At 32.9% G+C, this 26012-nt stretch overlaps 5 protein-coding genes across 6 annotated transcripts; 2 read left to right on the top strand and 3 right to left on the bottom strand.

Moving 5' to 3' along the window:
* Positions 1-1185: 1185 nt before the first annotated feature.
* Positions 1186-2443, top strand: LOC110999411 (mediator of RNA polymerase II transcription subunit 21). Its single transcript, XM_022268445.2, has 3 exons — positions 1186-1357; positions 1453-1731; positions 1878-2443. Exons 1-3 carry the CDS (start codon positions 1316-1318, stop codon positions 2001-2003), a joined length of 447 nt encoding a protein of 148 aa, XP_022124137.1. The 5' UTR covers positions 1186-1315; the 3' UTR covers positions 2004-2443.
* A 17-nt stretch (positions 2444-2460) lies between these two features.
* LOC110999410 (solute carrier family 35 member G1) lies at positions 2461-5057 on the bottom strand. Of its 2 annotated transcripts, none has more exons than XM_022268443.2 (2): positions 4899-5057; positions 2461-4815 (listed from the first exon to the last, which is right to left on the bottom strand). In XM_022268443.2, the coding sequence occupies exon 2, from the start codon at positions 4803-4805 to the stop codon at positions 3771-3773; it is 1035 nt and encodes a 344-aa protein (XP_022124135.1). In that variant the 5' UTR covers positions 4806-4815; positions 4899-5057; the 3' UTR covers positions 2461-3770. The 2 variants fall into 2 exon arrangements, with proteins under 2 accessions (XP_022124135.1, XP_022124136.1); XM_022268444.2 differs by having other exon boundaries at positions 4903-5057.
* A 986-nt stretch (positions 5058-6043) lies between these two features.
* LOC110999407 (zinc finger protein 596) lies at positions 6044-18847 on the top strand. Its single transcript, XM_022268439.2, has 15 exons — positions 6044-6404; positions 7371-7523; positions 8164-8343; positions 8872-9114; positions 9538-9813; positions 12710-12899; positions 13347-13524; positions 14544-14617; positions 14934-15073; positions 15896-16060; positions 16688-16828; positions 17276-17353; positions 17541-17606; positions 18255-18329; positions 18705-18847. Exons 1-15 carry the CDS (start codon positions 6267-6269, stop codon positions 18819-18821), a joined length of 2214 nt encoding a protein of 737 aa, XP_022124131.2. The 5' UTR covers positions 6044-6266; the 3' UTR covers positions 18822-18847.
* LOC110999408 (dnaJ homolog subfamily B member 13-like) lies at positions 10692-11825 on the bottom strand. The gene has a single exon (XM_022268441.2). It carries the CDS (start codon positions 11773-11775, stop codon positions 10756-10758), a length of 1020 nt encoding a protein of 339 aa, XP_022124133.2. The 5' UTR covers positions 11776-11825; the 3' UTR covers positions 10692-10755.
* Positions 18848-20722: 1875 nt separating the features above from the next.
* On the bottom strand, positions 20723-24545 carry LOC110999409 (cyclin-dependent kinase 1). Its single transcript, XM_022268442.2, has 7 exons — positions 24107-24545; positions 23595-23739; positions 23180-23314; positions 22564-22673; positions 22284-22397; positions 21745-21847; positions 20723-21401 (listed from the first exon to the last, which is right to left on the bottom strand). The coding sequence occupies exons 1-7, from the start codon at positions 24253-24255 to the stop codon at positions 21222-21224; spliced, it is 936 nt and encodes a 311-aa protein (XP_022124134.1). The 5' UTR covers positions 24256-24545; the 3' UTR covers positions 20723-21221.
* Between the last annotated feature and the right edge of the window lie 1467 nt (positions 24546-26012).

The raw sequence follows: 26012 nt of genomic DNA, 5'->3' as shown, positions 1-26012 counted from the left end.
TGTAACTAAGCTCAGAGTATATTTTTTTAATTACTTAATTTGCAGCACATATAATATAATAGTATTACTTATAATGTAAATTACAATAAGCCGACAAGGAACCAAAATCAAAATTGTGCATTTATATTGGTAAAATAAAACATATATAAGATTAGAAATTGAATCTGGATGATACAACTGTATTTCTTGGAATCACCATGGATTCAAAACTTCAGTGGTCCCCTCATATCAACGGATAGGCGAAGAGACTTAGTTCTGCAGCTTACGCGGTTAAAAAAATTCGCTCACTGACTGATGTCGATACAGCTAGACTTGTTCATTTTAGTTACTTTCACAGCTTAATGAATTATGGCTAATTATAATGGGGTCGCGCTGCTGATGTCGAAGCATGCTGCAGAATTGGGCTATTCGTGCAAAATATAATTTTAGATGCAGTGAATCTTTAAGAGATAAATTCAAGGCAATTATTGTACTTATCTTTCCCTCGCAATATATTTCTGAAAATATTATGTATGTATAAAAAAGTAGTGATAGTTTTACTAGTATAGAACACTCGCACAATTTTAATCCTCGGAACAAATTCAGGCTGCAATTCCCCGTACTAGACTATCTACAGTTAATTTTTAGTTTTTGGGATAAGGAATACTTTTCTGTAATAAAATCCCAGAAGCTCTTTTATCTCCAAATTTTAATAACTTTAAGAAATGTATTAAAGAAAAGCTGTGTAAAAAGGCTTACTATAAATAAAGTTAACGATTATCTAGTTGATAAAAGGGCCTGGGACTAGTGCTAGGCAATCTACCTTTAATTAATTTCCGATATTTGTTTTAAAATAAGTGTTGTTTGATGATTTGCTATTTTTAAAGAGACCGAGCGTTTTTTACGCCGGCTTTTTCTCTCGGCTTACACCCTCTATCTTCTTTATCTACCGATTCAAAATGTATGACGTGGAATAAGTAAGGTATATATTATTTAAAAATCTCTTTGAACATTGGGGCCATAGCTGACATTTAGAAAAAAATACATAAATTTGTTATTAAAATATCACTTTTATAATTAATATGAGCATTTAGTTGATATTGTTCAACGCCGTAGCGCCATCTTTTAAATCTTTAATGAACTTAATAAAATGTCAAAATTCGTGACAAATAACAACTGTATATTATGACATTGACATACGTCCAACATCTCCAAACGAAACTTGAGTCTTGAAATCAGAAATTTATACAGGACAACATTAAACAAGTACTTTAATAAATTTATTAAATTAGTTTTACTATCCAGGTTTTGAGATATTTCAATAATTTATGCTAAAATGGCAGACCGTTTGACTCAATTACAAGACACAATTAATCAGGTAATGGGAGTATAGTGTGTAATACATACATTATTAATGTATTGAGTCTGTTTGGCTTGAGTAAAATCTTAACACTATAAATTATGTTATTACAGCAAGCAGAGTACTTTTGCAACAGTATTGGTGTCTTACAACAGTTCTCCACTCCAAGCAAATTCCCTGGTTTTGACCGTAGCGGTTCACAAACGCCACAGCAACAACAGAGTCAAGAAGACTATGCCGTTCTCTTTGCGACATTGATATCACGTTGTGCTAAAGATATTGACACTCTTATCGAATCACTTCCAAGTGAAGAAAGTTCAACAGAACTTCAGGTTCAAAGTTTGAGGCGTTTGGAGGCTGAGAACAAAGAAGCTGCAGAACAATTAGAAGAGGTAAGTACATTTTTGTTGGTTCTGGTTTACCTTGATAAATTTAAAAACTTTAGTTACTAATCGCCTTTTTTTAGCTCTTACTTATGCTTTAAAATCATTAGCACTCTTACATTTTAGTAAGTTTCAAATCCATTATTTTATTGCAGGTGGTCCGCCAAGGAGAAATATTGTTAGAAAAAATTCAAGGTGCTCTGAGTGACATAGCCCAATGTCAACTGGATATGCAGAATCCAGCACAAATTTTAGAGAAAGACTTGAAACCACAGTTATAGGAGATAAATTATGAAGGGTGGTACTGGTGATAAAAATACCAATTAATGATAAAGGAACTGACACTCAAATTAACAAATACACTTTCTATGTTATATTTTATTATTTTTAAGCATTTATAAATAGTATAAAATGTCTTTATCTATAAGGTTTGTAGGTCTGTTTACAACTAAGCTTATGTAATATTCAGTACCAAGACAAAGAAAAAAATAGAATATAAAGATATTAAAATTAAACTGTTCTCTTTTCCAAAGTTACTGAACTCTCTCAGGTTTAAACATTTTTAAAGAGTTGTTATGTAATATATACAGGGTTAGCTTCTGTTATATGTGTTAGAGTAAAAATTATTTGTATGTGTGGTATGTACCATCATAAAACTGGTATAGTATACAAAAGCATAAGATGGTTATTCGGTATTGTCATTATTAAAGTTAAACAACAACTTGTTTTTTTTACTTATTTAATAAGCAATAGAACTCATTACATAGGTGAGGAAAAATATCACAATTTAATATTTTCTAAATAGATTGATGATTTCTTATAATAAAACAATTCTTAAATATTTAATAGCGCAATAAAAACAGTGGCTTGTGACTAGTTGTATATTATATTCTAAATTTCATTTTTACTATGATAAATTTCATTTTAATATATATGTAAATGAAGGAAATGTAGATACAAAATTAGTATGGTGAAAAATTGTATTTACTACAATAATCAGGAGTTTTTGGGCCTGTACTATTGTATTTAAGTGGTCACTCAAATACCAGAATAGTTTTTAAGCTTGATAATCATGGTAAGCACACAACCCAGACATGCAAGATAAGGCCAACAAGGAACACAAAATGGAAGGTATTACTTAAATGACTAGCTTATATTTAATCTAGCACTGAATTTTTAATTGTAAGAATCCTAACTGAAGAATACATACTGAACTAAATATATTTAATCCATCTTACAAAATTAAGCCCAGTGTAGTCAGATCTAATTATTGCATGACTACACTAAAACATTTTTACCTAACATGAGTTACATAACTCCAGCTTATAAGTTTATGCCTACTTAGCTTTGATGCAATTAACATTAAATACATATAAGTAACAATACTATAAGCCACTTTAAATAATTGAATAAATATATTATTGCATAGTTTGATACAATGCAGCATACTTACCAAATATAGAATTTAAAAATATTACTGGCAAGGTGCAAGCACTGTACACATATGGTATTTGTGCATGTGCATTTTAATATGATGATAAATAAACATGTTTTTTGCATTACTGAAAAAATATGTTAAAATAAAGTTTCATCATAGAAACTAAATTAATAATGCAAACACACATTACCTATTAACACTATAGGAATGATTTAATTTTAGTAGGGATAATATCTCTTTTCTGGGTACAATATTCACTATCCCATTGACATACAGTTTGTTAATTTAAACTATAGTCTATACATTCTGTTTAACAGTCTTTGGAGTATTTGTTTTAGTACTAGAGGACTTATAAGAATCATAACACAATGACTTAAGAAATAAAAATTGTTAACAGTGTATTAAACAAATTTGATAAGTTTAAACTTATTGTAAATATCATTAAATAAATAACTGACTAGAAGGAACTGAATTAGAAATTTTAAACATTACCTAGGCCTACATTCAATATACTTCAACTACTCAAAGGGAACCACAATATGTTTATACTAAGGCTTCAAAAGACACCATTAGAATAATTTTAATGTATGAAAAATATAAAGTATAATATTTACTGTGCCAAAACTCCTAACATTTTTCTTAACTGTGACTCAGCTGGAAGAGCTAAAGCCCATTTACGTAAACCTACTAATAATACTGACGAAAGAACTAATGCAGCTCCACAAACTGAATATTTACTTGGTATTTCATCAAAAAACATAACTTGCCAAAGGAAAGCAAATACAATATCTGCAGATCTTGCAATAGCAACTGGGCCGGCTTGCTCCATTTGCAGAGACATAGTGAGTAGAATTTGTCCTAAATAACTAAATAAAGCTAGGCATACAACTAGAAGTCGTTCTGTACCACAATTTGGCATACACAATGTGCCAAAAACCAAAGAAACAAATAATGTTTGTAATATAGCAATAGCACCAAAATTAGTCATAATAACAGAGAAATGTAAACCTTTAAGTACTCGTAACAAGACATAGGCATTTGCCCCAAATATTGTTGAGACAAATGCTGCAATGGCACCTCGTAAACTATCATAATTTTCATTGCTTTCCACTTTTTCATCACCAAATATAAATGGAGGATGAGTTATAAGTATTACACCAACTAGAGTTAATATTATTGAAATTGTATTCCAAATACCACATGGCTCTTTTAAAAATACTCGAGCAAACAAAGCAACAAACACGGGTACTGAGAAAACTATCACTGAAGCATCCGCCAATGGCATATTCCGAAATGCGTAGAAGCTTAACATTAGTCCTATGGTGCCAACAATAGATCGGAGTATAAGTAATAATCGTTTGCCTTGTGGAAATATTGGTTGTTCAGTGTAAATAACAATGGGCACAGTCGGCAATAAGACACCAATAAAACGAAACATTGCCAGTTGGATTGGATCTATGTTAACTAGGCTTTTCACTATTACCGAACATAATGAAAAGAAAAGCGAAGATAATGTGGCCAGGAGTAAACCAATGTATGGACATCGCTTTATCAAAGGTCGTTTATTCTCGAGTAGGTTTGGCAAGGTTTCATCGCTACCAACTGATAAATCTACAAGATGCTGGAGTTCCAAATGCTCCGGCATAGCTATTTTTCTGAAACAATATAATTTTAGTATTATTAAGTACCACTAATGTACTCGGTTTAAAATTAATCCTACGAAGTACTACAAATGTACCTACGAAGCCGAAAGAAGTTGTCGTTTTAATTTTGAAGGTACTTAATAGGCTTCATATTATCTGAATTGATTCATTACTTATACATATTTCTAATATTGTAGAAATTTTTAAATAATTCACAACACTCCCAAATCCTTTCGACAATAATCACAGTTCACAGATTATATAGTTATATACGGCATGTAAATTGTAATGACGAATAATGATGTCACCACAGACTACGAAGATAACCATAGAAAAGTTTTATTATTACGTTTTTGATCGGTCAATGCTTTGATGGTAACAATTGTTACAATTCTCAATAGTGGTTGATGTTGATTCTTGAAAATTCCGAAATAAAATATAAGTTATGTGTCAGGTTTATTATTTTTATGTTAAGCTATATAATCTGTAATAACAATTTGATCAGTAAAAACCATGACAATATCAAACTATGTATTGAGGATTTAATAATGAATCAGATTTTATATAATACATATTGTACTGAGTAGGTACTAATATTATATTGATATACCCCGTTGTCTAAATAACATCATAAAAATTCCCAGAGCATAAACCAAGAAGTATGTTGTAACTTTTAACTAATGAAAAAATAAAGTATACAAACATATAGTCTTTATTGTATTATCTTATACTATATTTTTTCATAATCAATGATAATATTAAGATTTAATATGTTTATGTACATATTTTGTTTTTAACTAGCTTTTCCCATTGTTTTCTTTTGATGTCTTTGTTTACCATTTTTCGAGTGTAGTTTCCCTACCTTTAACTTGAAACTGGCTTAAAACTATTGCCATAAAAAATTAATGCCATTAATCCAGTCCCCGGGTACCCACTTAAATCTTTAAAAAAGCTGATAATGATCTGTAAGCTAACATATACCAACTTTTTAAAAAACCTCAACCAACTCTTCTATTAAAAATATATTGTATTATAGGTTCTATGGTTCCTGAATGTCACTTGTAAATCCCATTGAACCACGATCCCATTATTTATTCTTCTATGTTAATGATATTTAGAACGCAAGTCGAAAAGATATAATTATTACGTAAGGTATAAAAAGAATAAGACGGATATAGGTCGATAACAGTATACCTATCTTTGTTTCTCTCGCAGGTATCGACTACTAATGCTGTTTTGCTCGTTCAGCTTTTGTCCAATCGCCATTCCCCAACCGTTTCGATTACTTCGAGCATGTGTCTATCCTCTTTGCGAGCGAATACATTTCTAAAGATATTTGTACAAAGTTTATTTCTAATAAAAGTGTAATGTATATTCTTATGTACAATAAATGTATGGTGACAGAGTAGGAATTTATTTGTGTTTTTTGTGAACCTTGAACAATAAGGACAATCCTTAACAATATGGCTGCTACGGAGAAGAAAGTGCAAAAATATAATTTTGATAAAATATGTCGTGCCTGTTTGCAAGTTAAAAAGGATATGAGACCATTATTCGAACAGCTGACGGCGACGATGTTGATGGGGATATCAAAAGTGCAGGTGAGATGACAAATTTAACATTGATAGGCATTTTGGGGCATGTTGTTATCTCTTTCCCACTTACGCAAAGCTCTATCCTACTCGTTCGTACTCCTCGAGTCATCTTTGTTTAGAAATCATGGGATAGCGTCATTTCAAGTTTCTCTTTTGTGCATAATATTCTAGGAATTCGATTGTGAAATATTCATCTGTCCTCTTCTTACTTTCGATTACTCATAAGGGGCGAGTGAGATAAAACATTTTAGTTGTACCTAGATATGTTGAGGTGCAATGATGGGCGTTTTAAAAATAGCAGATTTTTCGATTCCCGGATTACGCTTTCAACACTGTATGATGGAACTTATACCTTATTTTATATATTATAACATAATTGGTTATTATTCTTAGATAGTTATGTACAAGAAATTATGTTTGAATGAATTGCTCTATTATGATAACTTTTTTATTACAAAATAAACGTAGGTTCATAAAAAAACTAAATAGATTCTTTAAAAATATTATTTTATAAATACAGTACATTACATGGTACATGAAATGAGTCCTTAAATTGTGAATGATTAACTTATTACATTAAAAGGTACCAACTGATGATTATTATATAATGAAGTAGGCCAGATTAATTACGTGAAGGGGTTCCATCGAAGGTCCCCCGAGACACCTACATAATCATTATCATCAAATTCACGCGACGTATTTTTAATCCATATTTTCTTTAAGAATAAATAGTCCATCAAATAAATCTTACCTTTCAATATATCGTCGTAAATTTTTTAGCTAACAATATTTCCTCCTAAGTAAATGCTTTTTGAATTGATGAAAACTTACATTTATGGAATTATTAAATATAGATAATAATTATGAAATCAAACTAAAAGCTGAATTTTTTCCCGTATATTCAGTAAGAAAAGAAATGACACAACGGCGAGTTGAGATAAAAAAATACTAAAAAAAATATACAAATCGTAGGTCGCGATCGGCGATGGCTTACCAAAGCAATTGTGTCTTCAATGTGTACATCAGATCTCAAGATGCTACACATTCAAGGAGTTGGTAGAGAAGAATGACGTCATGCTCCGGGAACAGAAGAGGCAAGATGACGAGGAGTTACAAAAGGATCAGGTATTTTAATGACATACGGTGCGAGTACTTTGTCATGTCAGCTTGGTGTTTCTAACTATCCATAATTTTAATACCTATATTCATTCAATATCTGTATTAAGTTCGCAAGATCGCTTCGTTCTTAAACTCGAGTTTAAACAAACGAAACTCGAGAGTTAGATTTCTTAGCACTATTTAGAGTTATGTAGAATAGAGTCAAAATATCATTTATTATTTCAAGTAACACAATATAAATTATGAACATGAATAAAATGCTTCTAAATATACACTTAACGGTACATTACTTGTAGTATTACATTCAAGACATTAGAACTAGTGATAAAGTCTGCATCTCTGTTGAATCCCCAAGTTTTTTTGTGAGATCTTAAAGCAATTATAATTGTAAAAAAACTAACAAACATTTAGCCAATTAGGCTCAGATTAGCAAATTATCCCTAGACCTTATTGGATTATTTGAATCTTATCCGCGGAGTAGTTGTTAGGTAGGTACAATACTGTACTGCCTCCAAAAATAAATATAGTATTGTTCTTGTTAACATACAAGCATGCATGGTATGGTAGGTGGGCTCAATTTCCGCAACTACACTCAAATTTGGTCCGTTTTGCGTAAAGCATGCATATTAATGTCATTATATTATAGTTACAGGCACAGAAATCCCTGTCAATCACATGCTCGGAGACATCACCTTACATACAATTCATCGAAGTGCCTAACTTAAATAATAGTCAAAATATTTTGGACGGATTCTTTGATAACACCGACACAACTGCGGATGTTACACAGGAGATACTGCAGAAAGAGGATTTTGATATAGATAAGGTACATAGTTTTTTTATTATCTTCAGTTTAGGGTTTTGTGGTGAATGGGATGAGTTTTAGTTTGGTTGACGAAGTGTCTGATGAATTAACCTTTTAATTATAAAAATTAATATTAACCACTGTTTTAACTTAAGTTAGCTGGCTTCACTGGGTAAAAACAATTTGATAGATAGGTACACATTAGTAGTTCAACACATAGTTTATTTTAACTTTTTAATAATCGTTAATATAATTTTAAAAGGGTAAAAATGAATAAAGTAAAAAAAAATATTACTAGGCGAGGAATAGAATACATCACATCTATTGAAAAACATATGTCGCAGTAAAATAGTAAAATCAGAGAGTTAATTGAATCTCTAGACAGTTAATTAAAGATTGATATTCAATGAAGTCGCTAAAAATTCGTATTTATGCAATAAGTATATTCATTTTTTATTGTCACTATGTTATTTATGTTACATCAAATATTTATTACATTCTTCCTTACTGTCCTTATTTATTGTTTCTTTGTTATTGAAATATTTACAGCTGCAATCCATCCCAGACCAACCAAAAGAAGATGAAGCCCTTAACTCTGATGAGGAGAACTATCTCCAAATGGTGGTGTTCCAGTCCACCACCACCGCAGCTGGTCGCCACGTGTGCAACCTCTGTCACAAGGAGTTCAAACACGCGAGGTGGCTGAAGCAGCACCTGAAATCACATACTAATTGGATCAAGGCGAACTGCAAGAAACCGCCAATGTGCCCCATTTGTGATAGAACTTTTAAGGTGAATTTTGGTATTAGTAACATAACATATCATTAGTAACATAACATATCATTAGTAACATAACATATCATTAGTAACATAACATATCATTAGTAACATATCATATCATTAGTAACATGGAACTTCATAATGTGGAAATTAAAATAGGAAGAATATATCCCAAGTTTCATTGAGTCACAATTAATATATGTGTCGAAGTAAAGTAGTTAAATCAGAGAGTTAATTGAATCTCTAGACAATTTTACGTTTACGTTTAGGAAACTTGTCAAACGTTTCGTTCAGTCACTTGTCTGCTGGAACTTTAGCGATTAGATAGAATTTCGATAATTAATTAACTGTCTAGAGATTCAATTAACTCTCTGATTTATCTACTTTACTGCCAATGTAAGTAGTAGCTTATTACTTTAGATTCAAACATTACAGGGTCCGGGGATGTTGAAAATGCACATGCGCACACACGAACAGCGCCCACCTAAGCAGCCAACCTGCTCTGTCTGCCAACGGACCTTCCAAACAAAGACATTACTATACAGACACAGACAGACACACTTTGAGCAGAAGACCCATCAGTGTACGGTGTGCGAGAAGCGGTTCTTCAGCGGTTACGCCTTGAGGTCCCACATGGCCCGACATAGGGGGGAAAGGCCATTTATCTGCGCTGTGTGTTCCAAGACGTTTTATAATCCTACTGATTTGAAGGTAAGTCTATGTTTAGCAGTTTGACTCCCGAGGAAAGGACTGAGCAGCAGGGCTCCAAACTTGGTCCCGGTATAATTTATTTATTAGTGGGTATTGTTCACCCAGTCTCTGAATAGCAGATTTTTTGAGTCCCACATACCCCTGCAACTTTTTAGGGCAGGGGGTGCGCAAATGCATTCCCCCAGCGAATATAAAAAAAATAGGGGTCCAAACTTGTTGGATACCGGCAAACATCTTTAACAAATGTCCTTGCCAGCGAAGCGATTTTTAAGTATCACTGGGAGGGTGAGTGACGTGTCGACCGCGTGATTGGTAAATAGGCGAGTCCACACAGAGCGAGCAGCCTCGTGACTCGCGAGGCATTTGCCTCTGTAGAATGATAACCTCGTATGACCAGAGAACTAAACGTTACAGGAAACGAAAATGTCAAAAATCATTTATAGGTATCACAATGTACACTTATGAACATCAAATAAAATACAATAGGCGAGTCCACACAGAGCGAGCAGCCTCGTGACTCGCGAGGCATTTGCCTCTGTAGAATGATAACCTCGTATGACCAGAGAACTAAACGTTACAGGAAACGAAAATGTCAAAAATCATTTATAGGTATCACAATGTACACTTATGAACATCAAATAAAATACAATAGGCGCGTCCACATAGAGCGAGCAGGCTCGTGGCCGCCTCGTAATAAGTTACCTCGCGAGGCTTTTGCCACTGCTCGCTCTGTGTGAACTCGCCTAATCAGTTGACGTTTTTGTCCCGCGCTGCATTACGATGCGCAAACTTTCCCCTCACTCCCTTGTTTAATGCTCAAGAAGTTTTCCGGTATCTGTACAATAGTGGTGTCTGCTTCAAAGAAAAAAAAATCAATGTTTATATACAAAATTTAATCAAAACTGATGCAGTTGTTAAAGTTAATAGAAATCAAAGAAATGATCATAGCTTATAGAAAGATGTCGTTGACAATGTACCACATTTCAATTTAGCAAATTTCTCGTCTTCCTCCTCCCTGACTTTGAAGGCTTCCTCAAATGCCTTCTTCGTACGTTTGGACAAGTAATCCGGGAACACCACTCGAAAACGTATAATCAAATTACCCTTCGCTTTCTGAGGGCATACGGGTATAGGCAAGCCTTCGTCTTCCAATATCTTCTCATACGTCGGTGTTACCACATCAGAGATTTTAACGTGCAAGATTCTGTCATCCAAAGTTCTGATGTCTATCATAAAACCGCACAATGCTTCCTGCAATGATATTGTACGAACCATTAGGAGGTCGCTCAGTCCTGATCTGATAAAGCGCTCGTGAGGTCTATCTTCTGTAATGAAGATGACGTCTGCTGGAATCCTTGTCGGTCCCTGATCGCCTTCCTCCTTAAAACGGACCTCTGTGTTTTGGTAAATCCCTGGTTTTATGGGAATCGATAGGACTTTTTCCCGCAGCTTCAGCTCGGAACACGTCTCGTCTGTGAAAACTAGGCGTTGTATTTTCATCTTCTTCAAGCCGCCTTTGTAGACCTCTTCGAGGGATAAAGCAAGAGGTCGGACTATTGTAGGGTCTTTTTCTTTGTAGCCCTTACCTAGGGGGGAATCAAACATTGGTGGGGGGTCTTCATAGTAGTCTAGAAGGTCTGCGTATGGGTTTGTTGTGCCAAAGAACTCTTCGAATGTCCGTATAGGTTCTCCGTGGTATGAGTAAGGCTGGATGTATTCGTGGGGCCCTGGAATTCCCTTCTTCAGGCCTTCTTCTCCGTACTGGTCGTAAACTGCTCTGTGTTTATGATCTACTAACACCTCGTAAGCTTCGCCGATGAGGGCAAAAATTCGGCGCATGTTCTCGTCATTGTCGTATCTTTCGGGATTGTATTTCAAGGCGAGTCTTCGGTATGCCTTTTTGATCTCCAATTGGCTGCATGATCGCTTCACGCCGAGTATACCATAGTAATCGAATCCCATTTTTTCTTTAAAATTATTAAATCATAAATGATTAGATGTACCTATTTGACGTTGTCATCACAGATGTATATAGATGTCATCTATTGGAAAAATATTTAATGTAAGTACCTAGGTATTTCTTTTTTTACGGTCACTACATAGTAAAAGCGTCGCTGTCATGAATATTAGTATTGCCAGTAAATAAAAATTAACCATTATAACGGGAATAATTTGAAGTCATGCAACTTAATATTTTATTGAAATGTATTAATAAACCAATGTATATCTGCTAGAAAATACATTTCTAGGCTTAAATAAATGATACTCAATCTTAGGAACAACTGATATGATAGGTTTTGTAATTTGTTACCTGTTCTATTAATATATCTTTGCTACGTAAGCAATCAGAACCGTTCGATAATTAAGACTTTGCCATTGTAATTAATAATGCAAGGATTAAACAATTATTGCCATAAATAAAAATAAATAAACACTTTTTTATTAATGTCAGTCTGACAGTAATACTCTCTACGATTTCCAACTTCTCCAGACTATATAGCTCTCTCTTCTCAAGCTAAAGGAGCTAAGCTGCCGTTTGTAATTGATAGTCGACAGTCTTGTGATCTTTGATCTTTGGTTGGCTGAGAAAGAACTTCTTTTTGCAACACATCTCGAATGCCGCTATCGGTCCCCTGTTCGAATTGATGAGAACTCTGATCCGTACATAAGATTATTAAAATTTACAAACATTCATAATCGTCGACTAGAACAATGATCGTCTCTCTTGAAAATAATAATTAATTCAATTAAAATTGACATTGAGGCGTCGCATAAGTCGATTTGATTTGGAAATATTTCCTTCTCCACTTTGTCAATCTAGCAATACCTAGGCCTTCTACTGGGCCGAGATCTTCCTTACAAAAAAGAGTATTGTCTAACTTTTCTCTTATTACAGGTACATTTCCGCCTACACACCGGTGAAAAACCATTAAAGTGTTCAGAATGTAACAAGGCGTTCCGTCGCCATTCAACTTTATGCCAGCACATGAAGAAGCATCGCGGTATAAGGAATCACGTGTGCAATATTTGCAATAAAGCCTTCTATGAAGTGTCGAAGCTTAATGCGCACATGCGCATACACACGGGTAAGTTTATTTTATTTACAAATAATTAACAAAATAAAAAATCTTCTTTTCGTTTGACCGTGTACTGGTTTCCAAAAATTAGATAGGATAGATTAGGTGGTAGAAGTGAAACCTTCAATAACAAAGTTTATGTAATTAATATGTAAATTAGACTTTTTTCACTATTTAAATGTAGGGTTAAACTGTTCTATAAAAATATATATTTTTATGTTTAAATTTAGACTATCAATCTCTAATTTGGTATATAGTTATATATATCACATTTTGTAACCATGGGTTACAACCAAAGTTGCTATTAAATTAAATCCAGAAATTATTTATTTTTGACTTATTCAAGACACTGAACAACAACTGAGATGGTATTTTGGGTGCTGGAACGGAATAATGGTATATCAATAAATTTCTATGAGGAAAATGCAAGGTTACGGAATGAATTTTTTTTTTCAGGGGAAAGACCATTTGAATGTCAATTTTGTGAGCGACGATTTGCCCAACAATCCGCCTTAATATACCACCGTAGGACGCACACGGGCGAAAAGCCTTACAGTTGTAAATTGTGTACTGCGAAGTTTACTACGTCATCCGCGAGAAATAATCACTTGTTGATACATACGGGACATAAAAAGTAAGTTTTACTATTTATTAGTTTAATAAATAAAACTAGTAATTTTCAAGGATTTTTATTAAAAAAAAGTTCTTACCCTAGTCCTTAGCACAGACTAGGGTAAGAACCCAATTCTTGTCTCTGCCTTGTCATTCTGTAAAAATATTAATTATCTACTTATAATAATAATCTAGACTGTCGCACTAATGAAGCAAGTGTTGTCAATATAAAAAAAATTGGTTGTCTGTAGTCGTTTTACGGCTTACGACGTAATTTTATACTTTTATGAATTGAATTATTATCTCCAAATTATCATTATTTTGTCTAATACAAAGGAGTTTTCTAATAATCAACGAATATATTATCGTTAATCCAATACTTAAAATGAAAGAATTATTTACCATTTTTGTAAGTTTGACATGTTTAAGCGATCAAGATTAGTTTGTGACACATACAAATTAGCTTACTAGCTATTATTAAACTTGTTATATAGATTGTTGAGTCGAGGTTGTCGAGACCTCCGTAATGAGGTCACGACAAATCAGCACAAAAATAAGCATAAAAAGTGTGGAACACACAGAACAGAATCTTGAATTACGTAAATCAAACCATTCTTAATCTTTTTTAATTTATTTTGATTTTCTACTATGTATAAAATACAGTATTTTTGATTGTTATATTTACGTCTTAATAAACGGTTATATATTTAAAGCAATATTGGTGTTAAAATATATTAAATTATTATAATAGGATCAGGCGTATCATATATATAATAGCATATCTACATTATCTGTCATTATAAGCGTTATATTTTTAAATTAATTAATCCAACCATGCGAAACTGGACTGGCCGCTAAGACGTGATAAAACCAAAACTCGCCAAAGCCGACGCAACCACAGATAAGCAGTAAAGAATCCATAGAGTAAAGAATTGGCGCGCTTTCTAGTAAAATATCTTTTTGCAGTTAATAAAAGTGCGTAAGAATAATTTGTTGTTGAACTATTCTTAAATATTATTTAAATTGCATTTATTGTTACAGGTTCGTTTGTCCCATCTGTCTCAAAACCTGCAAGTCTCGGACGGAACTTCGATTACACACAAACAAACATGCCGGTGAATTTATTGATTGAATAATGTTATTTTATTTATTTATTACTGTATTACTTATTACTATCTTAAGTGAACAATGCGATCTTAATAGAATATAATCTTTAAAAAGATAAAGAGTGATAGGTATGTGCACTATCAATATTTTCTACTTAATGTAAAAAAAATATATTAAAATACTTAAATTAATAATTAAATTCTTTTCATCGATAAATATTGACTATACCTACACTCCTGGGTCCTGTATTCAAGTCCCGGGGAAACCAAAATTGTTGCATTACAAAGAATTATTAATTTAATATTTTAATTTTATCATACATAGAATCTGGTGCCTTAAAAAAGAATGTGAAAACACAAGAGAGTAAGCAAGAAGAGCCCACCGAAGCAGAGAAGACTGAGGAAAAAGACGAAAAGAAAGAAGAAGAAACAGAGGAGTTGGAAACTCCGTGTCAGAATCAGCAGGTATTTTTACACTAATATATTATATGGGTGTACTAAAATAATGAAATTTAGAGAATTGTTAGTCTATTGCAGTGGTGGGCAAACTTTTTTAATGGCGGGCTTTTTTATAAACAAAAATCAGTTGTCTGTAAAGTCGGCTTACGAGACCACGTCATAAGAAAACACTGATGGAATGGTTTTCAAAAGAAAATTTAAATTTTATTTGTTTGATAGATATTTTGTATGGATATAGTGGAGGTAGGAAATCACAATTGAATCTATCAAGTTACATTTATTTATAATAATAATGAATAAGAGACAGATGTCGAACTCTGCCGAACGCGGAGGCCGATTGTGCCTTTGTTGCTCGTTACGCGTTCTCGCTTGCACTTCAAGCTTAAAATGGAACGCCTCAGAGCGAGGTAACGCCGCATGAGTTATGTTTTTTCGTGCTTGCAGTCTGCTCCGTCGAATTATAAGACGTTGGCTCTCATTAAAAATTCGAACATTTTGAAATTGTAACTGTCAGATGTTTTTTACGCGCCAAAATGCTGACTGACTAGATACTTCCACGGGCAGTACTTTGCCCATGACGAGATTGTAGTGGCTTCCCTGTGGTCGTAGGTTCGATGCTTGGCTGTGCACAAATTGACTTTCTATGTGCGCATTTAACATTCGCTCGAACGGTGAAGGAAAACATCGTGAGGAAACCGATGTCTTATACCCAAAAAGTTGACTGACGTGTGTCAGACACAAGATACTGATTACTTGCCTCATGAAACAGTTGTAGCGCCACTGATTTATTTTTAATTAATTTATATAATATTATTTATTTAAATGTAGGAAATGCAAGTCGTTATACAAACCGAGGGTGGCCAACGGCGCTTTAAGTGCGGCCTATGTGTAAAGAGTTACATGTACTTGCATAGTTTGAAGAAACACTTGCTGAGTCATGTGCAAATGTGTGTCTTCAATCCTGACGGGTCGGAGAAATTGTATGCGTTTCGGGTGAGTTTATATTTTATTGACTCTGTGGTCTTTCCTAAGCCTTAACATAGGTTTGAATATGTTTTATTAGTTATCAAACTCAAACTATCTTTATTCATATAGGTAAACAAGTAATATGATTATGTCAAAAAAAATTAAATTTATTGTATATTTACCATTAACTAAGTACTAGTTCGCAAGTCAAGGCAAGGCGGGCAAGAAGAACTGGCAAAAAACTAACCGCCACTCTTTTTAATCGCTAAGTTTTGAGTTTTATCATAACAATCCAATCAGTATTTACAATTTTTTGACCTACTTAGTAATATTATTGAAAATAAAATTAAAACAAATAAAATATTTAATAATATAAAGTATGAATGTATAATGTGGTAAACTTAAATAAACGAATAAAAATAGGTGCAAGTAATTGAATACCTTTAATTTACGTGAAAATATTTTATTGGCATAGTCTATAAGCATTATGTATGTGTTTCTGTAAAAAAAAAATATTTAACTTTTTTGCAGTATCTAACCGAGATTTCTAGACCCCTTGTTCAAAATTGTTCATCTTAAAAATTTTGTTTATACACAAAAAAGTTATACGTGTTTATGTTTTGTTCGTGCTAATTGTGTTTAATTGAATATCAGCAACAGCAACAAATGGCGCAAGAACAACAGCAGCAACAGCAACAGCAACCGCAGATACAGCAACTGTTGCAAGTGCAGCCGCAGCAGGTACAGCAGCAAGTCGTTCAACAACTCGCCGTCCCGATTCATCAACACATTCAGGTATTTACAAATCACACAAAGCCGTCAAAGTTTAGTGTGCAAATCTCTAAGGTCGAGGGTTCAAATCCTAGTGCGTCAAAAAGTTACAAAAAACAAAGAAAAATTAATGAAAGAAATATGACTGCCTCATGCCCCCATGAAAATTTGCAGTCCCATTTTGGACATTATTTTAAATAAATTAATGAAAAATTAATAAACAAAGCTTTTCGTTATTTACTAATTAGAATTAAAAAACATTTTTATTCAAAGTGAGAACTACTTTAGCATCGATGTTATTTATTATATATATGTACATATAATATAATGTATATATTATATTATATGTCGCTTTATCGTTTCATCGACATTCAAACAATTGTTATATTTTTATCAAAATTAATAATTGATATTATTTAAACATTAAAATTGCATACATCTTGAAGGCTTCATACAATATATTTGTTGCAGAATGTCCAACAGCCTTATCCAGTAATATCGTCCGTCCAATCTCTTCAATTGCAACAAACACACCAACATATCAACACTGTAAGTTTATTAATTTAATATACAGTATATCGCGTTTTTGTATAACGCGGTATTACCCGCATATAACGAGGAGATTTCTTATTGTCTTGTCTGATTTGTAATATCCATATATATGTATATATATATCCATAATAGTTTTGCGTGCCTTGTCACCTATGTTTTTTAATTACGTATTTTTTTATTATAGCAACCCCAGCAGCTTCAGGTACAAACAATACAAATACAACCGCATCAGCAACCCATTCAAATACATGTAAGTTTACTCTGGATTCCCATATTACAAATTAATCTTTATATATATGATTCTTCTGTGAGTGTGTATGTCACTGAACTTCTCTCAAACGACTGGACCGATTTTGATCAAAATTTTTTGTGTGTGTTCAAGGTGATCTGGGAATGGTTTAGATTCACAATTTTGTCCGCTGGACAATGTTTTTTTAATTATTTTTTAATTTATTAGTAGTTGTTGATTTTGGAATGTTTTACATTGGATCCGACAGACGGCGCTACCATCGCACTGTCAAATTTTAAATAATATTCGAATTTTAATTTTAGTCTGTCCCGAAAATTAGCGCTGCGATCAAATTAAAAAAAAAGTTTTGTTATCATTGTGTTATTGTAGACCATGTGCTGGATCGTTAGATATTGTCATAACATTTGAATAATAATTTTCGTCAAAATGGTCCAGAATGTTTTAGCTTATTAAAAAAAGTTTGAAATTTTCAAATTAAAGACGTATAGACAGGACAACGTCCTTATATAATTTGAGATTACGAATCGTTAAGTTGCGAATATTACATCTCGAAATTATTTTGGATTTGTCAATTCGTAATATATACCAACTAGAATTATTAACAAAATTAGTTGCTGTTATAATAATATGATTTTTTTTCTATAAAAGGCGGTTGGAGTGCAACAAGAGCAGTTGCATGTGGCGACATCTTCCTGTCAAACGATGCTACCAAATATATTACAGGTAATTAAAATATAAACTATATAATTAAAAATTTTTCGCAAAATTCCTTAGGCGCAAAACTCAAAGGCTGGATTCGAGTATTTTCTTTTATTCTTTGATCGTTCAGGAAGGTTTTTAGGCAAAATTGTAAAACAAAGAAATATTTAAAAAAATAGGTTTTTATTCCGGAAAAATATACAGTCTTTATGGGGTAGCTTAGCAAAATGTTTCATATTTTTGTATGTAGCTACTAAAAACGTAGGCTAAGTAACAAAAAAATAAGACAAAACCAATAAATAATACGAACAAGTATTTTGCATACGAAGATAGAAAAAAATGCTGGTTTGGTTTGAAAATAGTTATTTTATGTATATTAATTTAAGATATATTTTTCAGTTGCAAAATGGCACGGTAGTATCAGGCTTGTCTGCGCAGGAGTTGAGTGGCGTCGCGCATCGAATTATTTTACAACAACCCCCTCCTCACCCGGCTGTTTACACCATACACCATTAGTGCTAAATAGATTTTATATATTTAAACTACGTTTTATTCATTTCAAGTCACCTAAAGTAAAGGCCCGGATGGGCCGAATACAAAGAATTAAGTCACCATAGATAAAGATGGAAGAGAAGTGTCAAAAAGTCGAAGGTGCTGGCATAATGTTATTGCTATAAAAAAAAAAAAAAGTCGACAGCGTGTTAGTCATAGGCTGATCAACTACTTGCCTATTATATTGATAAATGGTCATGAAACAGGCATCTGATTGATTTATTTTTGATTTCCCAAAACAGTCAATCTAAATAAAGAGCACACTGATACAATTATGGGTTCTGTTTGACAGCTCCTAAGTTTAGCAAATACCCTCAGTATTTATTTATTTACACTTCGTTGCTAAAGAAATACAAATAACACAATATATATAAATTACAAGGGATGCAACGGGCGGCCTTATCGCTACCAAGCCATCTCTTCCAGGCATGATGATGATGGCAGGCATATTTAGATGTATTATTTAGAAGCGCTCTCTCACTCACACCCTCTGGAACATTTGCTATAGTCGACGCATTATGAACTGAGGCTACGGGTCATAATTGACTTACAGGTCTTATGAAAAGATGTAGTGAAGTGCGTAAGAGTTGTAGAAGTGCATAACGATAACGGGATGGAGACGATCGATATACCAAGTGCGCATGGACCCCGGGTGATTAAACTGGTTTGTTTTCCAATAAGGGTGTAAAATTGCTTAATCTATGCTAATCTTATTTTCTATTTTCAGAGGTTAGTGCAATAAAACATCTTTGTAAATATTAAATTATAATTAAAATCATTAATTACTTACAATCATTAAAAAATACAAAAGTCAAAACTAAAATCCTAATCGTCAAATGCTATTAAAAGATATTCGGTAATTAATATTAAGAAGATATATAAACAATTATTTGGGCAAACATTTTCATACGAAATCATAAATTTCCACAATTTTCTCTAAAACATACTATGATATGGCCTTAGTATTTGTTCAAAAACTTTGAGTCTACATGAATTTAAATATAATATTCGCAAAAACAAGATGGCTATATATCTACATTATATCATCAAATTAAACTAAAACTGCAGATAAAGGACTTCTAAATGGAAGATTTAAAAAGGACTTAAAATAAATTATGACATTTATGTCAAAATCCTATTAGTTCTGACATACGGGTCACAAACGCGCTAAAGCACTCTGAATAAGGGACATATAGTCTGTGTGAATGCATTTTAAATGACTTGTAAACACTTGTAAAAAGTAATATTATTCTGGGGTTTTAATAACACAGGACTTTGAAATTCAGAGAAACCAAGTCTTTATAATTAACTTGACTTTATAAAGTCAAACATTAAATCGGAAATGACGGCACTCCCGAAAGTCAGAATAAATATATCTCTCTCATCTACTATATTATAAACAGAGACAGCATCAGTTTCGCACCACCTGGCAGTGAATTGTGGTCCAAGAATTTATAAACTATCAAAGTATGGTACTAGGATGTCCAGCATGTTTTAAATGTAGCTTTTAAATGCATGTCAAATGCTGCCTACAAAGAATTCCATACATTACATACAAAAGCACCAATTTTTTTTCATAACCCATAATTTTTCAATAACAGAGGCTCAGTTGGTGCTACGTTGAACTCAAACTCATACACCATTTTCAAAATTACTAGATTTTGTAGTTACACATTTGACAAATCACATTTATTCGTTAAAAATGTGACACATTAAATCAAATTTTAATAATACATATTATATAACTGGTATTTTAGACTATCTAGGAATTACAGGTGCTAGGTCCCAGATGAAGAAACTCCATATTTTAGCAGATTATGTCATATAAAACCAATGTTAATCGAAACATGCACGAATTTATGCGCAGGAGTTTCTAGCTATTTTGATAAAGTACAAGGTCAAAACGTCCCATTGTCGATCTATAGACTAACACAAACAATTTCAATACGAACCGGCAGTTTCTGAGGTAAAGGAAGAAACAAACACAATTATTAATGTTGTATTTGTATGGTCACCGTTCTTTTAGAATGGGAACAAATCAATGATAAGCCTTTGTTATATAAGACTCAGAAGGACATCAATATTGAAGGAGGAGTTTTATAAAATACTTTGTAATTGCAATTAGTTGATTTTTCTAAAAAAATAAAAAAATCAATTGGAAAAAACCTGGAATTGTATAGAACCCTGCAACTTAATTTCTTTTTCTAGTTATTATACATTATTTGTTTGGAATTTTTATATATTTTGGATACATTACCCATTCCGATAGTATTTTTTTTGGAATCAAGTAATTTGAGTTTGCTAACATCAAATTTGATCTTTTTCATATGGCCGAAGTCTTTTGATGAATCAATTTCTTGTTTGCTAAACCTCTTTGACGTCTTCGTTCTTGATGTAGGCGTTTGTGCGTGTTAATTCCGGGGGCAGTTTGACGTCACGGAAATATCTGTGCTTTTGGGTGTCCTTTGCGGTGATCCTCTTAGCTGGGTCATAAACGAGGAAGCTTTGAAGCAAATCCATGCCTGCCTCATCCAGGTTTTGGACCTAAAAGTTTGATACAATTTAGATGTTGCCAAAACGAGGTCGCTAAACATATCTTTAAAAATTACATTACGTCCAATAGTTATCAAATAATATTATGGTATAAAAAAAATCAATTAAATATTTTTTTATAAAACATGAATGATCTTGCACATGAACACACGTACACAAATTTTTTTTATTACTTGTGAAGTTATATCAGAAGACAGTCGTTAGTATTCGTTTAGAACATTTTTTACAATAATAAGGAAAAAGGAAATAAAAATCAATAAGTAGTATAACAAAAACAAAATATTGAAAACATATCTCTTTGGGGCATGGGACAAAAATATAAATGGCCACTTACATTATTGTGTAGATTGTAAGTAGACCAATTGGGGAATGTGGGCTTATAATCTGGTAGCGATGACACTCCAGGCCAGGTCTCCTCTGTTGGAGTCCGGAGCATTCTGTTAAACAAATTATAATACAATAACAGTGGGAACAGACTACAGACCTAAAGTCTCCCTTCAAGCCGTTGCTATGGAGTTGGATTTTACTATGTGTGCAATTAAGGCATTGTTCACTTAAGGGCCATATTTAATCTAGTTTCGAGAGTCATCAAAAACTTTTCTCTGTAAATAGTTCGAGTTGAGGGCTCAACAAAATTTGATATTATGAGGCGAAGTCTCAGAACAAGGTTTGAAGGGCTTTCTATTTCTTAACATGTTCATATATGCCTTAAAATTTATTAAAAAATCACAAAATTGCCACACATTTGAGTGTTTTTTCTAACAAAAATAAATGCTTATACATTCTATTCCATATATTCTATGGAATACACTCAATGCCAGAGGCCTAGCGAGTATGTTACCACCTATATATATCATAAAATGTGTTTATAACCTGAAGATTCTGAAAAGTTGATCAATCTCTGAGTCTCCTTGGAACAAGGGTTTCTTTGAAGACATCTCAGAGAAGATGCACCCCACAGCCCACATGTCAATAGGACAGGAATATCTGGAATTGCATAATTAATCTCTCTGAGACAATAATAGAAAGTATAATTTTAGTTTAAATTTAAATTAGAAATTACAGTAAAATGTATACTTATAGGTATTAAAATAAATTCATTTTGCTATTAACGGTAATAAAAATATTTTAATAATAATCAAGAAGATATTACCTCTGTGAGCCAAGCAACACCTCAGGGGCTCTGTACCATAGTGTAACAACTTCATGAGTGTATACACGGACTGGTACTCCATAAGCACGGCCCAAACCAAAGTCTGCTACCTGTGATTTAGAAATAAATAAACAGAGTACATATTTAATAGATAACAATTTATAAGCTAAATTAATACCATCTTTTTAAATATCATGAGACACTAAGGTCAAAGCTCCATACATTGCTTATACGGTTTTTAGTTTTTGTTTAAGTTATTGTAAATCAATTGCAGTTTTGCACACTAGGCTTAAGTATTTTTATTCCTAATCGTAGTTGCACTAAAGCAATAAGCAGGTGGCTTGTGCCCTCCTTATTATTTAAGTGTTCACATTATGCTGGTTTAGTATTTTTGTATAATGGCAACATTGTTAGGTAAGCAACTAACTTTAAGCATCAAAATAAAGCAAAACCCATTACAAGGTATACATACTAGTTTGTAAGTACTAAATTAAGCATAATATATACTTTTTGTGTAATCAATACAAAAATATTTACTATATATTGTATTTTGGTATATTCGGTATTGCTGCAACATATAATTTAAAAATTCACAAGAATATATTATCTTACATACCTTAATAATACCTGTCTTGTTAATAAGTAAATTCTGCGGCTTGAGGTCTCTATGTAGAATCCTGCGTTGATGGCAGTATAAAATAGCACTGTTAATCTGATACAGATAACTTTTAACAGTGGCAGGATCCATAAACTGAAACAGTATTCAATTTAAATTATAATATTATTAATTAGCAAGGTGTAACAACTTTGTTGTTTTAGAAAAATAATTATAAAGACCAGACACCCAAACAATCAGAACTTTATAGTTGATTTACGTAATTATAAATAATTACGATGATTCATATGTTGTTTAACATATTTACATGGTATTGGCACCCTGTTGCTATTAGAAACAACAATTTAAAGTACTTGTATCATTTGTACCATTTTAGTTATTGGGACCCAAGGGTCTCAATTATAAAAGTTATTACCTTGCCTGATCCCAAGGAATCCATATATCTCTTCAGATCCATCGACAAAAACTCAAAAATTAAATAAAGTTTATTTTCTTCCATTAGCACATCCTCTAATTTAACAATGTTTGAGTGATTCAATTCCTTCAGCAAAGATATTTCTCTAAAGAAGAAATAAAATTTTATGAAAATATGTCACAGGAGTGGTTCATTGTATTAATAAAACCTTAATTATTAAGTATGTTCAAAATTATAAACAAGCAAATAATTCGAAATCCTCTGAAGAGGTGGAAGAGGCTAAAGTTGCAACATTCATCATTCATGACACCGAGTTCATTAACTCTTGCAGTAACGATTTAACAATAGCCAATAATTTGAGCAAAAAATCTGAGTCTAACTTAATACTGCATAACATTTATAAGTAAAAGATACCATTTATTAACATATACAATTTATCAAAATAAGCTCATTTATAAAGCAAAATAAATTTCCTACCACATTACCTGGCTATAATGGAATAAAGCACTTACCGTATCGCTGTTGAAGGAATGCCTTCATCTTCAGACTCCAATCTGATTTTCTTCATTGCAACATACTCTCCAGTGATTTTGTTTTTACCCTTATACACAACACCGTAAGTCCCTTCCCCAATCTTTTCTATCTTCAAAAAATCTTCCATTTTGTACTGTGGGAGCTTAATTTTGCTACCCTTTTAAAAACTAACTAGTAAAAATTATTTTGCAACGTGCATGCAAAGACCGCAGGCTTTGATGTTTTTTTTAGCAAATGGTAACAATGATAATAGCATCTACGAACGAAATTGGTCAGCTATGGATAAAACAGTACACACTTTGATGAAACGTTTAAAGTAAATAATTAAATAACGTCAAATATTTAAAATTAAAAGTACAAATTCGAGGCAGATGCGTTGTCGTAGGACAAACGTTAAGTTTGAAATTTTTGACATAAACTGTTCACTAATCACTGATCGTATTATACCTAGTTGCCTGGCTAAATATTATAGTATATTATAGTCTGTAGTATACACTGTACGATTCGTATAGTGCATACTACAGACTATAATATACTGACGTCACAGAACATATTAAGTCCAAGGGGAAAGCGGTAGCGCTAGCGGTTGGTTTAGTTATAACGAAAGCCTTCATTAAGCGTTTCTCTCAAAGCTTCCAGCCTACGGGCTTTCCAAGAAATTATGCAACTGGTTCTCCAGCTTTCTGGCTGATCAGAGCTTCAAAGTCGTCATCGACGGAGCATGTGCCGACCTTAAACTCGTGAAAACTGAGGTCCCACATGGCTGTGTCCCCGAATCTGTTTCTTCTCATATCAGTGATATGTTGCAACTGAGAAATATTTATTGCTTTGCAAATTCAAATTCAAATTCAAATTTTATTTATTCATGTAGGTAACAATGTACACTTATGAACGTCAAAAAAAGAAATATTAAATGAATTTAATTTTACATTTACTGCCAGTTCTCAAATCAAGGGCGTAGAACGGAAGAGAAGAACTGGCAATAAACTCTCCGCCACTCTTTTTAATCGCCAAGTTTTTTTATCACCGAAAACACGAATTCAAGTACGACCAGTCACCACAAGTAGCACCCGTTCACGAGTATGACGCATGGCCAGCCATTGGCCCCCTCGCCATATTTTAGGGAGAGAGACAACCCGACACATGGACGCCGCCACAAGCAATGACATTTGAGTGAGCATGACGATCCTTGAAATGTGCACTTGGCTACACAAGAAAATAGTAATAATACTAATTATACTGAAATAATTTGATACCACATGAATCACGGTTTGTTCCCACTTTACATTTAAAAAAAGTCGTAGATGTCGACGATCGCCCCATAGTCTGAAAATGCAGCCGAGAGATTCTGTCGCGTTACCTATTTATACTGAAGCAATTCATATCCAAGCACTATGATCGTTTAAGTATTCATTTATATTATAATAGGCCTTAGCAAGCAGTTTTACTTTAGTGTACGATTTAAATTTATTTATTGACAATATTTGTATCTCACTAGGGATTTTGTTGAAAAAACGTATGCAATTGCCTTGGAAAGAATTACTCGTTTTATGCAGCCTTGTGGTTGGTGCGCTAATTTTGTCTTTATTACGAGTACTATAATTATGGAAGCTACTATTCTTTTTAAAGATATCTATATTTTTCCGCACATACAAAATATTCTCATAAATGTATTGACTTGCCAAAGTTAAAATATTTAATTCCTTAAACTTCGACCCTACATACAGTACTGTTCTCACCTCTGGGCACAAGTTCCCCAGTAACAGCTCCTTCTACTTCACAGTATTCAACGAAGAGTGGTTCGAATCATCGACGACCAAGGGCCTTCATCTATTCTAACCCATTTACCATGGAGTGTTCAGCGGAGTTGTATGTATTAATACC

The sequence above is a fragment of the Pieris rapae genome, chromosome 14 (genome assembly GCF_905147795.1).
Source record: "Pieris rapae chromosome 14, ilPieRapa1.1, whole genome shotgun sequence".
Classification (NCBI taxonomy): domain Eukaryota; kingdom Metazoa; phylum Arthropoda; class Insecta; order Lepidoptera; family Pieridae; genus Pieris; species Pieris rapae.
Note: the sequence above shows the minus strand (reverse complement) of the source record. Positions and strands in the feature narration are given on the sequence as shown.

Excerpts from the sequence above, each read along its gene's own strand:
- LOC110999411 (XM_022268445.2), top strand. The coding sequence starts at position 1,316 with ATGGCAGACCGTTTGACTCAATTACAAGACACAATTAATCAG. Across the intron at positions 1,358-1,452 it reads TACAAGACACAATTAATCAG|CAAGCAGAGTACTTTTGCAA; the intron begins GTAATGGGAGTA and ends ATGTTATTACAG. Across the intron at positions 1,732-1,877 it reads CTGCAGAACAATTAGAAGAG|GTGGTCCGCCAAGGAGAAAT; the intron begins GTAAGTACATTT and ends ATTTTATTGCAG.
- LOC110999410 (XM_022268443.2), bottom strand. The coding sequence starts at position 4,805 with ATGCCGGAGCATTTGGAACTCCAGCATCTTGTAGATTTATCAGTTGGT.
- LOC110999407 (XM_022268439.2), top strand. The coding sequence starts at position 6,267 with ATGGCTGCTACGGAGAAGAAAGTGCAAAAATATAATTTTGATAAAATA. Across the intron at positions 12,900-13,346 it reads GCACATGCGCATACACACGG|GGGAAAGACCATTTGAATGT; the intron begins GTAAGTTTATTT and ends TTTTTTTTTCAG. Across the intron at positions 14,618-14,933 it reads ACACACAAACAAACATGCCG|AATCTGGTGCCTTAAAAAAG; the intron begins GTGAATTTATTG and ends TATCATACATAG.
- LOC110999408 (XM_022268441.2), bottom strand. The coding sequence starts at position 11,775 with ATGGGATTCGATTACTATGGTATACTCGGCGTGAAGCGATCATGCAGC.
- LOC110999409 (XM_022268442.2), bottom strand. The coding sequence starts at position 24,255 with ATGGAAGATTTTTTGAAGATAGAAAAGATTGGGGAAGGGACTTACGGT. Across the intron at positions 22,398-22,563 it reads GTGTTGCTTGGCTCACAGAG|ATATTCCTGTCCTATTGACA; the intron begins GTAATATCTTCT and ends ATGCAATTCCAG. Across the intron at positions 21,402-21,744 it reads CTTACAATCTACACAATAAT|GTCCAAAACCTGGATGAGGC; the intron begins GTAAGTGGCCAT and ends TCAAACTTTTAG.